Source organism: Arachis hypogaea, chromosome 15 (assembly GCF_003086295.3).
Source record: "Arachis hypogaea cultivar Tifrunner chromosome 15, arahy.Tifrunner.gnm2.J5K5, whole genome shotgun sequence".
NCBI classification, from domain to species: Eukaryota; Viridiplantae; Streptophyta; class Magnoliopsida; order Fabales; family Fabaceae; genus Arachis; species Arachis hypogaea.
The window spans coordinates 18,564,011-18,576,614 of NC_092050.1; the positions used below are offsets into that span (position 1 = coordinate 18,564,011).

A 12,604-nucleotide genomic window follows, 5' to 3' on the forward strand; every position below is an offset into this window, starting at 1 on the left:
CTGCTTGAATTTATTTTAATGTCGTATAAACTTGTGAGTTGTGAATTTGTGTTTTAATTTGTGAATTGAGCAATGAATTTGTATTATGAGTTGTGACTTTTGACTTGTTATAATTTATATTAGCCATGAATAATTTGGTTTATCTGGATTTATTTCATTATTTGTGAAATTAATTTTTTGTTATCAGATTCCTTATCTTTTTTATTTTTTAATATATGAGGATTAATAATTTTTTAAAAGATTTAAAATTTAAGTTTATCGTCAGATTTACCTAGAGGTATTCATGGATCGGATCTAATCCGCATATCCGCGGTGTTTATCCGAATCCTATCCAAAAATTGCGGATATAGATCCGATTCGCACACTAATAGGATCAAATTGCGGATTTTGTGTAGATATCCACATATCCGCGTATGCGTATCCGCAAAAATAAAGAAATAAATAAGTAAATATTCTTTTTATGTTTTATTTCAACTAATAATTATCATATATGTTATACTATTTTAATTTATTATTTAAAAAATTATGTTTAGTATTATTTTAAGAGTAAACATATTTAAAGGAATAGAAAAAATGAATTTGATTGATATTTTTTTAATAAAAATAAGCTTTTAAAAATATTTTTGTGTTTTGCGGATATATCCGATATCCAATCCGATCCGATTCGATCCGCAAATGTGCGGATCAGATCCAAGCTTAAAAACTGCAGATATTGGATCCGATCCGATGATTTTAGTGCAGATCAGATCGACATTTTGGTCATATCCGATCCGCATTCACCCCTAGATTTACCGGCGGATTTAATTATTAATTTATTTATTAATTAATAATATATTACCGTTGGATTTACTAGAAAAAAATCTGACCGTAAAAATTACCAACAAAAATTTTCTGACGGTAATTAGCAGCAGACGAAAAAATTCGCCGATAATCGAAGTTTATACTGTTGAATTTATTCCGATGATAAACATATTACCAGCTGATTTTTTGGTAAATCCACTAACAAATTTGACGGTATTCAATGTTTTTCTTCACGAAAAAAAGTGTGTTAATTGTCCCCAATTCCCATCCATTAAACTTATTTAGATGACTTTGTGTAAAAAGATGAAAAAATGATATGTGGAGGAATTCTCAGAAATCATAAAAAAATTTTAGCGGCCTATAATACTAACTTCAGCACCTGTATTGTGATGTTTACTGAATTTTAGAATATCTGTTTGAATTAGATTTGACATTGAATATAGATTTTTGAAGATGAAAATAGACTCAAAAGTGGATGTGGTTATATATCTTTATGATCGAAGAGTTAGAGTCTCTACCATGAATTTAGAAAAATAAATTGTTGTGTAGATACACTGGTTTTATATAGACATGATTTACAATACGATTGTTATATAATGAAAATTCAGGTACAGGCAATTTTACGTGAAGTTGATAATTGAAAATCGTTAAATAATTTGATAGGTTTAACTAAATTATCATCTAATAATTTCCATCTATCAACTTTACATAAAATTAACTTCAACGGTATTTTCACCTTGTATATATTCTTTTATCCTTTTGTATTTCTCTTAGTTTCTTTACAGATTTTGATAGAATCATATTTTCTAAAATAATATCGGTATAATTTGAATTTTTTTTTTTTTTTGAGTGCTTCTTCCCCATTGTTTATAATATAAGAAAACTAGTCACCAAAAAAAAATATAAGAAAACAAAAATTCAATGTCTTAACGGCACTGCTTAGCAAAAATCCAATAGATTAACGATTAAAATTGTGATCTAAAAACTAAAACAGTTGACATCAAATATAATATCAATTTTGTTTGGTTGACGATTAGACTACTAGTCCAATCCCATGGGAACGGGAATAGATACCAATACAGAAAGGAAAGCGTGGTTAATTAGGGTCCTCAACTTTCGGGGTGGCAAGAATCAAACAAAACCCAACCCAACAAGCAAACCGAAAGCAATGATAATAATTATAATTATATAACACTTGAATGCGACAGACCGACGGCAATTAAATTACGAAGAAGCAAAGCATGGCCGGCGAGAGCGAGAGTGAAAGAATGCGAGGGCCCCACTAACTCAATGAGTCAGCGACCTTTGAATTTTGGAGCACTATGAAGAAGATCCACACTCTGATGATCATGGTGACTTCAACCATCAACCTCAACGTGAAGCTCCAATTTGCAACTCACCTGTTATTGCGGTTACTCCTCCACATGCCTCGCTTCACCTGCAAATGCTTCTCCTTCGTTTGGAACCGAACCACCACTCGCAACACCAATAATACCCTCGCTCTCCCTCAAACCTTTTCTCTCTCTGCTCCTCTTCCTCAATGGCCTCAAGGTAACTAGATTAATATTTATGATGTGCAATTACGGTTATGTAAATCTTAGTTAATTCTGTTAGCAAATCAAACCTTATTATACTGATTAGATATCTAGAGCTTAGATCTTAAATCTTAGTGATGAGTGCATTTGTTAACTGTATTTGTTATTGCAGGACAAGGTTTTGCTTCGGGAATTGTTAGCCTTGGTGAAATTGAAGTGTGTGAGATCACAAGGTTTGAGTTTGTTTGGAGCAGCAGTGATACAATAGACATTAGAAAATCTGTTGCATTCTATAAGCCTGTAGGAATACCGGATGGATTCCGCGTTCTCGGTCACTATTGTCAGCCCTGCTACAAGCCCTTGAGGGGTTTTGTACTTGTGGCTAGGGAAGCAGAAGCTTCCAAATCCGAAAGTACTGAAATTCGCGACAGCGATGAATTGCCGGCTCTGAGGAATCCCCTTGATTATACATTGGTATGGTGTTCTAATGCAGGAGGCAAGGAAGTGTCGAATGGTTCTGGTTACTTTTGGATACCCCTGCCTCCTAAAGGATACAAAGCTCTTGGCTACTTGGTTACTCACAAGCCTGAAAAGCCTCATTTGGATGAAATTAGTTGTGTTCGTGCCGATCTCACTGATATATGTGAACCTTACCGTGCAACGTTTGATGCTAGTTCTGTGATTCCGGAGATTCCATTTCAGGTATGGAGTTTGAGACCGAGTGATCGTGGCATGTGGGGGAAAGGAGTTTCAGTAGGGACATTTTTCTGCAGTAGTTATTGGATCAAAGGAGAAGAGTTACCAATTGCATGCTTGAAGAATTTGAACTCAATGCTACCAGCAATGCCACAACTCCAACAAATACATGCACTCATAGAGCACTATGGTCCTACTGTTTTCTTTCATCCTGAGGAAGTTTACTTGCCGTCTTCTGTTGAATGGTTCTTCAGCAACGGAGCACTCTTGTACAGAAAAGGCACAACAATGGGTGAGGCCATTGATGCAACCGGCTCAAGTTTACCGGTTGGAGGGACAAACGATGGGGAGTTTTGGATAGATTTGCCGAATGATGATCGAAGGGAGTTTGTGAAACGCGGCGACTTGAAAAGTGCAAAATTGTATGCTCATGTGAAGCCAGCTCTAGGTGGAACTTTCACAGACATTGCCATGTGGGTATTTTGCCCCTTCAATGGACCTTCCACTCTGAAATTAGGAATTATGAGTATGCCTTTTAGCAAGGTTGGAGAGCATGTGGGAGATTGGGAGCATTTCACACTTCGGATATCTAATTTCACTGGAGAACTTTGGAGTATCTATTTCTCACAGCATAGTGGTGGTAAATGGGTGGATGCCCAAGATTTGGAGTATGTTGATGGCAACAAAGCTATTGTTTACTCGTCAAGAAATGGACATGCAAGTTTCCCACATGCTGGAACCTATATCCAAGGGTCTTCAAAGCTTGGAATTGGGATCAGGAATGATGCTACTAGAAGCAATTTGTATGTGGATTCTAGTTCTCAGTACGAGGTTGTTGCAGCTGAGTACCTAGGAGATGCTGTCAGTGAGCCTCAGTGGTTGCAGTTTATGAGAGAGTGGGGTCCCAAAATTGTTTATGATTCAAAAACTGAGCTGGATAAGATCATCAATGCTCTGCCACTCAGGCTTCGAAGTTCATTCGAGAACTTAGTTAAAAAGCTACCAGTGGAGTTGTATGGTGAGGAAGGTCCTACAGGGCCAAAAGAGAAAAATAACTGGATAGGAGATGAAAGATGGTGAACTGATATTCAATTATTCATATTCTTGTGTTCATATCACACCGATTCCTTTAATCGGCAAAGTCTGGGATAGTTTTGTAATTGTATTGTATTTGTATTATTTTTGTATAGTTTGGTGCACATACAGAGATTTTTTTTTTCTCCCTTCCTTTGTTCAAATACAGAGAGATTTATGTAATTCAATGGTTTAGAGCGGTGCTTCATTATTTAATATTTATGTAATGCTAATATTGATTTGGTCATTATATCAATCTTGTTCTTGGTCTCTTGGGTCTTGTTACCATGTCTTTTGGTCTTTCTAAGGAACTGAATATAAACAATGATATATCAACCAGTATAAACTACGTGTACTACACGAAGTAGACGAGGGATATTAACAAGAATGAAAGAAATGAAATATTAAATATTAAACGTAGGACCTTTACTTTCCTCTTCAAATACTAAACACATCTCGGTCCTCAGAAAATGACATAAAAGTAGCCATTTTGTTTAATCATTTACATGAAGGAAAATAATATTCAATTCAGATTTTTCACATAAATTATTGTCGGAGGAGTAAGACACGCATACATATTTTGGAAATACCAATACATGATAACTTTCCCCCCTTAGAAATTCCGATCGACGAGAAATATATATTGATATATTATAAGAAAATCAAGATAGGGAAAATACCCTAATAATTAATCAGACAGGCTCGTAATGTTTTGGTCAAAATCAATATGCCATTAGAATTTTCTCGAGTGTAAAATTAGTTTACATCACCAAGCTTAAGCTTCTATACATTGTAACAGAGTCATATATCTAAGTACCCTGAAACTAAACTATATACTTCATCAGCATCAGATTGATGAAACCTGATGCAACTCCTAAAAAGAAAAGAGAGTTGATTACAGTTCTGTAGCCCTTAATGAAAATGGCCAAACTCTACCATTCATCAATGACAGGCCAAAATAGCTGCAGCACATAGAACATCTGTATATAGAACTCTTATAAATGTAATGAAATGAATGATAAAAATGGAAAGTAAATCATGAGTATATAAGTAACAAAAGAAATTCAAACCTGGAGTCACAATTAGAAGGAGGTTCCTACAGAGGAGAATCCGGCAGCTTTTCTCTCCTTTAGAGTTGTAGCCAACCAGTCCAAGCCCTCATAAAGGCCATCTCCCTTAAGCGCGCAAGTGCCTTGTAAGTGCCATTTTCTATTCTTCAGATCAAATAGACCAAGTCCTTCACATACTTCCATTGGTGTCATAGCTCCTCTCTAAAGGAAAAAGGGAAATATTTAACACTTATAATCAGACTTAAGCATAAGGCAAAGCTAAACGTAGTTTGTTCAAGAGGAAAACTCTGCTATTGTTATGGTATTAATAATTGTATACAGTGGTTAAAACAATTCTATAAGTTCACTTCATCCATCTGCTTGGTAAATATCCTGAATATCTCTAGTAATCAATCTATCTTGACATTGGAGACATAAATACAAGCCAAAATATGGTATGTGTGCATAGTATTATATTCCTTTATAATTATCTGCCCATTTGTTCATACATAAGGAGAGAGAAGGGCCACCTAAATGACTCTAAATTATCATCCACAGAGATGTAGAAGCTTTTTAACATTATTCGAGATGAAACTACAAGAGCAGCCTATATCATATATATCAGTGGCAGAGAGTTCATCTGGACCTTTCACATAAGGACCTTTTGGTTTTACCTCTGGTTGATTTTACAACTGTGGGAAAGATCAAGAGGTGGTGTTTCAGGGCTGCTAGTCACATGCATATGAGCAAATTTATATCTCCTAACATGGTCCCTCAGCAAAATCCTCTTCGACTGAAGCATGCATGAAGCGGGGTAGGTCAGCGGTTTTTACACAGGTGAAATTTAAGAACGGATATTCCTAAATAAGCTTCTAACCACTTGTTCAGGGAGGATTAAAAAGACATAACCTTAATCTAAAGTCAATCAGCTGAAATATCATAGACTAAAGAGAAAAAGTAACAAAGACATACCAGGTCCTGTTTGTTAGCAAAGACCAAGATGACACTATTGAGCATAAATGGGTCATTTATGATTGCCTGCAATTAACCCATTTAACCAGTTAAATTTGTTTAAAATAACATGGTTATACACACACTCACTTTGTCACTCACACATAATGATATTAACCTATATTTGTTTTCACCTGAAATTCCTGCTTCGCTTGGCCAATTCTCTCGCGGTCCAGACTATCAACAACATAAATCTGAAAAAATGGCACACATCATGACGCCAGCATATAAATAACAATCACAAGCCCATGGAAAGCATAGCAGAGCAAAAGAAAAACTTGTCTTGAGTTGAATTCATACCAGACCGTCAGTGTTATTGAAATAGTGCCTCCAGAGTGGCCTTAACTTCTCTTGGCCACCCACATCCCAAACAGTGAATATCACATTCTTATATTGAACTTTCTCCACATTGAACCCTAAAAAGAATATGTAAAGTCATACATACATGCATACATACATAGATTGATAGTTTAATACAAACATGAAGCAACAATTAAAGGTAGCAAAATCAAAATATTTAGGGTATAAAGAGAAATTAAAGTTAATTGAGGTTAGGAAACACATGAAAGGACGGACCAATAGTAGGAACAGTAGAAAGAACCTCTCCAATGTGAAGCTTGTAGAGTATGGTGGTTTTGCCAGCTGCGTCAAGACCAAGCATCACAACCTGAAAATCAATCCATCAAAAATACATTAATATTATAGAAAGGTAGATTAGATTATCATGCAAACAACAACACAATCAGAAATAGAAAGAGGGAGGAACCGCACCCACCCGCATCTCGGAGTTGCCGAAGAAGGCGTCGAAGAGCTTCCGAAAAGCTTGACCCATGCTTATGCCTTGTTTGGAATTTTTACGATTTGTTAGAGAATGATCAATGAACTAAGAAACTCTCAGCTTTTTTTTTTTTTTTTTTATCGACAGTGGACAAAGGAAGCGGGGTTAGCTTTGCCTTGTGCTTTCTTCCTTTCTTTTCTAAGAATTTTCTTCCCATCTTCCAACAACATAAAATTCAAACGAAACTATGGAATATTTCTATGCTTATCTTTAATTAAAATCTAATATTAATAAATAATTTAATTATTAGGACACTTATTATTCTAACTGTTTTTAAAAGACTAGATATCATTATTGACCGCTGCTAGCTCTGAGCTATCTCGTGCAACACTCAACTTTCGACCAGAATAAGGTAATTGCTATGGTATCTAAAAGATTATGCTTAATTTATTAAAAAATTTAAAATTAATATTTAATTTAAAAAATTTAAAAATAAATAATTTAAAAAAATTTAAAATTTATTATAAAAAATAAATTATACAAAATTTAAATACTAATTTATAAATATTATAGAATTGGTTTAAAATTAATGTATAAAAATCATAGTTTGAAAATCATAAGAAGCTATAATTTTTTATAGTATTTTTTTATTTTGTATTTTTTAATTATTATTAAAATAAATAAATAATTTTAAATGATATAAATATATAATTATAAATAATATATATATATATATATATAATTATAAATATTAAATTAAATAAAATAATTTTATATTATTGTCTTTTTTGTATGACTCTTTAATAATGTAGATGTATATTTATAGCTTTCTATTAAATAAACGATAATATTAGAAAGTTAAGAATCTAAAGTTATTTATTTAATTTAATATTATGATTATATATTTATTAAATTTAATATTATTTTAATAATAATTAAAAAAATATAAAATAAAATAAACAATAATTTAAAAATGAAATAAAATACCTTTAAATTGTTTTAAATTATTTTTTATTTTTTCTCAATTGTTTTTATAAATAATTATCTATTAATTTAGAATCAAGAATAATAGTTACACAAATCTCTCTGTTGTTAGGGACTCAAATAAGCTTTTCTATTGGTCTTTAATTTGTTATCTTTGCTGATTATAAGATTATTATTGAATTGAACAGAAGCACTCTGGCAGTCTGGCTCATCTTATCATCAGCTTATATTTCAATTTAAGACTGAAGGATACAACTATTAGTTGCCATATCAAATCTTTCTATACATATATATACACTAACTAACAATTTAAGCTTTCTCACTTAGATTCAACAAGTAAAACAAAAATGCCTAACAAAAGCAGTTGTCCACATTTTCTATTAGCATCATCCATAACCCGAAGTAGATAGCCGGTCAACATCTCATATTTTTCTAATTTGGTGCTTGGCTATGCTTGTACATTCTAATTTCTAAGGGGGCCGTGCACTCTCAATTTAAAATTTTTTATGTATATAATCCTTTAACTTTTATATTGATCCCCTTATTCTTTTTTTTTTCTTTCTTTTTTTAAAGTTATATTTTTTTATATTTTCCCCTCCAAAAAACTAATTTAGCTCCGTCCCTGGCTGTTTGCCGATGGTACATCTCAAATCTGCTATACTAATTACGTTCTAATTTAAAAAAAAAAACAACTTAACTCGTTCCAAAAATGAAAAATAAATGTAGAAATATTCAACTGAATATATATCACACATTCACACTACAATTGAATAGTAGCCATTATACACTGTTTAATAGCATGATGTATAAAGAAATTAATGATCAAGACACAAATGTTTCTCGGCCATAAAACTATTAGCCATGCATTATTTAGCAGAAACACATCACATACATATATAAAATAAAATAAAATAAAATAATAAGCTCATTAATTTACTCGACCGTTTTATATAGCCACACTATGCAAAACCACGGTTTCAATAGTGAGGCCAGGTCCAAAGCCAAACAAGACACCCCATTCAAGACCTTCACCAGTGGTTTGAAGGCGTTGTTGAAGTGATTTGTTTCTCATGTGATCCAAGATGAAGAGGACACATGCACTGGACATGTTTCCATAGTCGCTAAGAACATCACGTGTGGCTCTCAACTTGTGAGGTTTCAACTTGAGCTTGTCTTCAACCTGGTCCAAGATTGCAGGGCCACCAGGGTGAGCAATCCAGAAGATGGAGTTGTAATCAGAGATTCCCAGGGGATCAAAAGCTTCACTGAGTGCTTTGTTAATGTTCTTGGAAACAATGCCAGGAACATCCTTGAGAAGATGGAATGTGAGTCCAACTTCACGAAGGTGGCCATCAATGGCGCCTTCGCTGTCGGGAGCGAGAGTCTGAGCAGTCCAAACAAGCTCGAAGATAGGCTTCTCGATCTGAGGCAGAGGATCGGAACCAACAATGAGTGCAGCAGCGCCATCACCGAACAATGCTTGCCCAACAAGACTATCCAAATGTGTTTCGCTTGGACCGCGGAAAGTCACGGCGGTTATCTCAGAACAAACCACCAGCACACGAGCACCCTTGTTGTTCTCCGCCAAGTCCTTCGCCAAACGGAGCACCGTGCCGCCGGCGAAGCAGCCTTGCTGGTACATCATGTACCTCTTCACGGACGGACGGAGGCCTATGAGTTTCGTCAGTTGGTAATCGGCGCCGGGCATGTCAACGCCGCTTGTGGTGCAGAAGATCAAGTGTGTTATCTTTGACTTTGGTTGACCCCACTCCTTTATGGCTTTCGTTGCCGCCTCTTTTCCCAGCCTTGGAACCTCCACAACCACCATGTCTTGCCTTGCATCCAGCGATGGTGCCATGTATTTGCACATGTTAGGGTTTTCTTTCAATATCTCTTCCGTTAAGTACATATATCTCTTCTTTATCATTGATTTGTCGCCTGAAAATTAGTTGTAATAAATAATTGACATCGATTACTATCACGAATTCATCAAATCAAATATGTTAGGAGTCACCTTATATCATTGGTGCTTTAACGTTAACGTGATAAAGCTTAATTTTAGGTATAGACCTAATTCGAGTAATTGGAGTTTAATTACAAAAATTGAGTGATACGATGATGAAAATAAGATTATTATTAGAATACATACACATGCGTTGAAACTTCTCTTTAAGTTCGGTCATGTGTTGGCTGTTAGTGATTCTGAAGTAATAATCTGGATAAGTGCTTTGATCAACACAGTTTTGTGGTGTTGCTGTGCCAATAGCCATTATAGTTGCAGGGCCTTCAGCCCTTTGAGCCTTGCGAATCTCAGACACATTCACCATCTTTTCTTAGCTTCTTTGGGGTGTATGGCTAAGCTAGCAAGGTAGCACTGCGAAATATATTATTAGGATCAATGAAGGAAATGCAGTAGCTAATAATTAAAGGGTGTGTTGTGTTGCTCACTTGTTAGTGGAAGATGGGGTTTTATATCCACCATTGTAACGAAAGATTTATGGATAGGTGGGTAGCTGAGTTTCACGTGCTACCTTACCATTATTTCCATGTCATAATGTAATATTTCCAAGAACAATTCTAGATTGCCTTTTTTTTTCGTGTTTAAATTGATGAGAAAGGGAGATCTTAATTGTTTCCGTATGAACTCCTCAAAATTATGGATTCAAAATGTGGAATAGTCATCCATTTAGGCAATTGTCAAATTGAATTGACACCAAAATAATGATCAAATTGAATGGTCTATATTACCTCTTTTAAGTGTGATTTTTTGTTTAGCGATATGTTAACATAGAATATATGTGCATCGAATGGTTTTTTTAAGAATAAAATTAAAATCAAATTTAAAATCGCTAATTAAGGAGGAAAATATTGTTATTTCAAACAACAATCATGTCATGTATGTTGTTGAATAACACAGTCTGTTTTATAATAACAAAATAAAATAATGTATATACATAATAAATAACATAAAAATAATAAGTGTTATAAGTGGTCATATATTACAAGAAAAATATTAAGTACCGTTAAATTTATTATCGAAAAAATAAATAAAACCCAATGGTAAATTAATTACTGTCAAAAATAGTTAGACGGTATAATTTTTACTGGTAAATGTTTACTGTCAACTCGAAAAATCAATTGATTATTGACGAATTTTTTCACCGGTATTGTTGACGCATTATTAGTGTCGGATTATTCCTATGGTAATTTTAACGATAATATCAATTTTTTTTAATTTAAAATAAATGATCAATTTTAATTTTAAATTTAAACTTTTTCACACGATTAGTGTCAATTCATAAATAATAAAAAACTTTTATTTAAAATAAATAATACAATGTGTAAATAAATTAAAAGTCAAGTACATTAAATAAATATAATGAAATAATAAAACAAAAAATTAATAACTACAGATCTAGGTAATCGTCGTCCTCGTCGTCGGTCCCGTGGTCTTGAGTTGGCGGCGTAGAAGGCGGTGATGTCCATATGCCACCAGCAGGATCGCTATCACCAACAGCGATGCTGATGCCAGTGGGGCGCATCTAGGCCAGGTACACCTCCATCTGAGCCTCCATAGGCTGCATCCGCTCCAGCGACTCTTTCCACTCCAGCCTAAACTCATCCGTAGATGTCATGCGGGTGAGGTTCTCCTGATACATCTCCCGATAATTATTAAGCTCTTGAGCCTGCTGCTGAAAATTGTATTGGAGCTCCTGCACCTACAGTCTCAAATCCACACCTTCTTCGTGCTTGACTAGTGGTGGAGCTTGACGACGGCCTCAATGTGGAGGTGCGAAGGCTGCTAGCGAAGAACGACCACATCTCGTATACGCGCTTTTTGTATGGTGTTGAGGCGGTCTCGCGCCAAACCGCATCGGATCGACGACTGAAGCTGTAGAGCTATCGGTGAGGTCCTCTCCACTTTGCTGAGACTGCTGAATCGTGGCCTCTAGTCTCTGTGTATATGACTCATGCGTAATTAACACAAGTTATTGTGATTAGTATGACAGACATATAGTTAATCTCTAGTAATTTTATAGTAGAAGATAATTAGATGTATATTTACTCAGATAATGATCCTGAGACTGCTGATCAGCAAATCTCTCTTTGTTCTCCTTTAGTGTGTGGATATGCTTGAACGTCTTTGCCAATGTCGCCCGCGATCCAACAACTTTGACTACACATGTTGCATTGAAACAATATGATTAGGATGCCTAGTAATGATATACAAAAGAATATAACTAAGTTATTAACAAAATTAAAGTCACTTTACATATCAGTTTGGCTTTAGTTTTCATGAAGGTCGCTGAGCCGCCAGTATACTTGGGCGACCTGGCCAAGACCCTGTTAGCTCTGTTAGTGAGACGTTGACGTCGGAACCCCTCATCAATCTCCCAAAGAACAAACAAGGCCTTCTTTATTTCCGGTCGGAGCCAGGTCATCCAGTGGTCCCATCCCCTGACGAACATCATCCAGCATCAGCTAGAGTCGCCGACCCATTCTATGGTCAAATATCTTCTTGATGGTAGGGCCGTGCTCAGCTTTCATCTAAAGTGCAGCTGCAACAAAGAAACTTTAAAATTAATTAAGTATGATAGAAGATATAAACTAGCTAAAAATGTTTGAAACTAAAAAAAATAATTACCGTCCATTTGTGAAACTATCATCCTTGGTCT

The 12,604-nt window shown here is 34.8% G+C and overlaps 3 protein-coding genes across 10 annotated transcripts; 1 reads left to right on the plus strand and 2 right to left on the minus strand.

The window, feature by feature from the left end:
* The first annotated feature begins 1,764 nt into the window (after nucleotides 1-1,764).
* Nucleotides 1,765-4,376, plus strand: LOC112749792 (hypothetical protein At1g04090). The gene is made up of 2 exons (XM_025798179.3): nucleotides 1,765-2,352; nucleotides 2,509-4,376. Exons 1-2 carry the CDS (start codon nucleotides 2,124-2,126, stop codon nucleotides 4,110-4,112), a joined length of 1,833 nt encoding a protein of 610 aa, XP_025653964.1. The 5' UTR covers nucleotides 1,765-2,123; the 3' UTR covers nucleotides 4,113-4,376.
* Nucleotides 4,377-4,816: 440 nt separating this feature from the next.
* On the minus strand, nucleotides 4,817-7,367 carry LOC112749793 (uncharacterized). 8 transcript variants are annotated; one of them, XM_072218749.1, is made up of 8 exons: nucleotides 6,938-7,367; nucleotides 6,743-6,833; nucleotides 6,467-6,582; nucleotides 6,301-6,360; nucleotides 6,128-6,193; nucleotides 5,830-5,948; nucleotides 5,177-5,377; nucleotides 4,817-5,068 (listed from the first exon to the last, which is right to left on the minus strand). In XM_072218749.1, the coding sequence occupies exons 2-7, from the start codon at nucleotides 6,825-6,827 to the stop codon at nucleotides 5,365-5,367; spliced, it is 459 nt and encodes a 152-aa protein (XP_072074850.1). In that variant the 5' UTR covers nucleotides 6,828-6,833; nucleotides 6,938-7,367; the 3' UTR covers nucleotides 4,817-5,068; nucleotides 5,177-5,364. The 8 variants fall into 8 exon arrangements, with proteins under 8 accessions (XP_072074850.1, XP_072074849.1, XP_029148939.1 ...); XM_072218748.1 differs by having other exon boundaries at nucleotides 4,817-5,086; XM_029293106.2 differs by having other exon boundaries at nucleotides 6,942-7,326.
* A 1,271-nt stretch (nucleotides 7,368-8,638) lies between these two features.
* On the minus strand, nucleotides 8,639-10,555 carry LOC112749796 (chalcone synthase 6-like). Its single transcript, XM_025798184.2, has 2 exons — nucleotides 10,078-10,555; nucleotides 8,639-9,866 (listed from the first exon to the last, which is right to left on the minus strand). Exons 1-2 carry the CDS (start codon nucleotides 10,253-10,255, stop codon nucleotides 8,875-8,877), a joined length of 1,170 nt encoding a protein of 389 aa, XP_025653969.1. The 5' UTR covers nucleotides 10,256-10,555; the 3' UTR covers nucleotides 8,639-8,874.
* Between the last annotated feature and the right edge of the window lie 2,049 nt (nucleotides 10,556-12,604).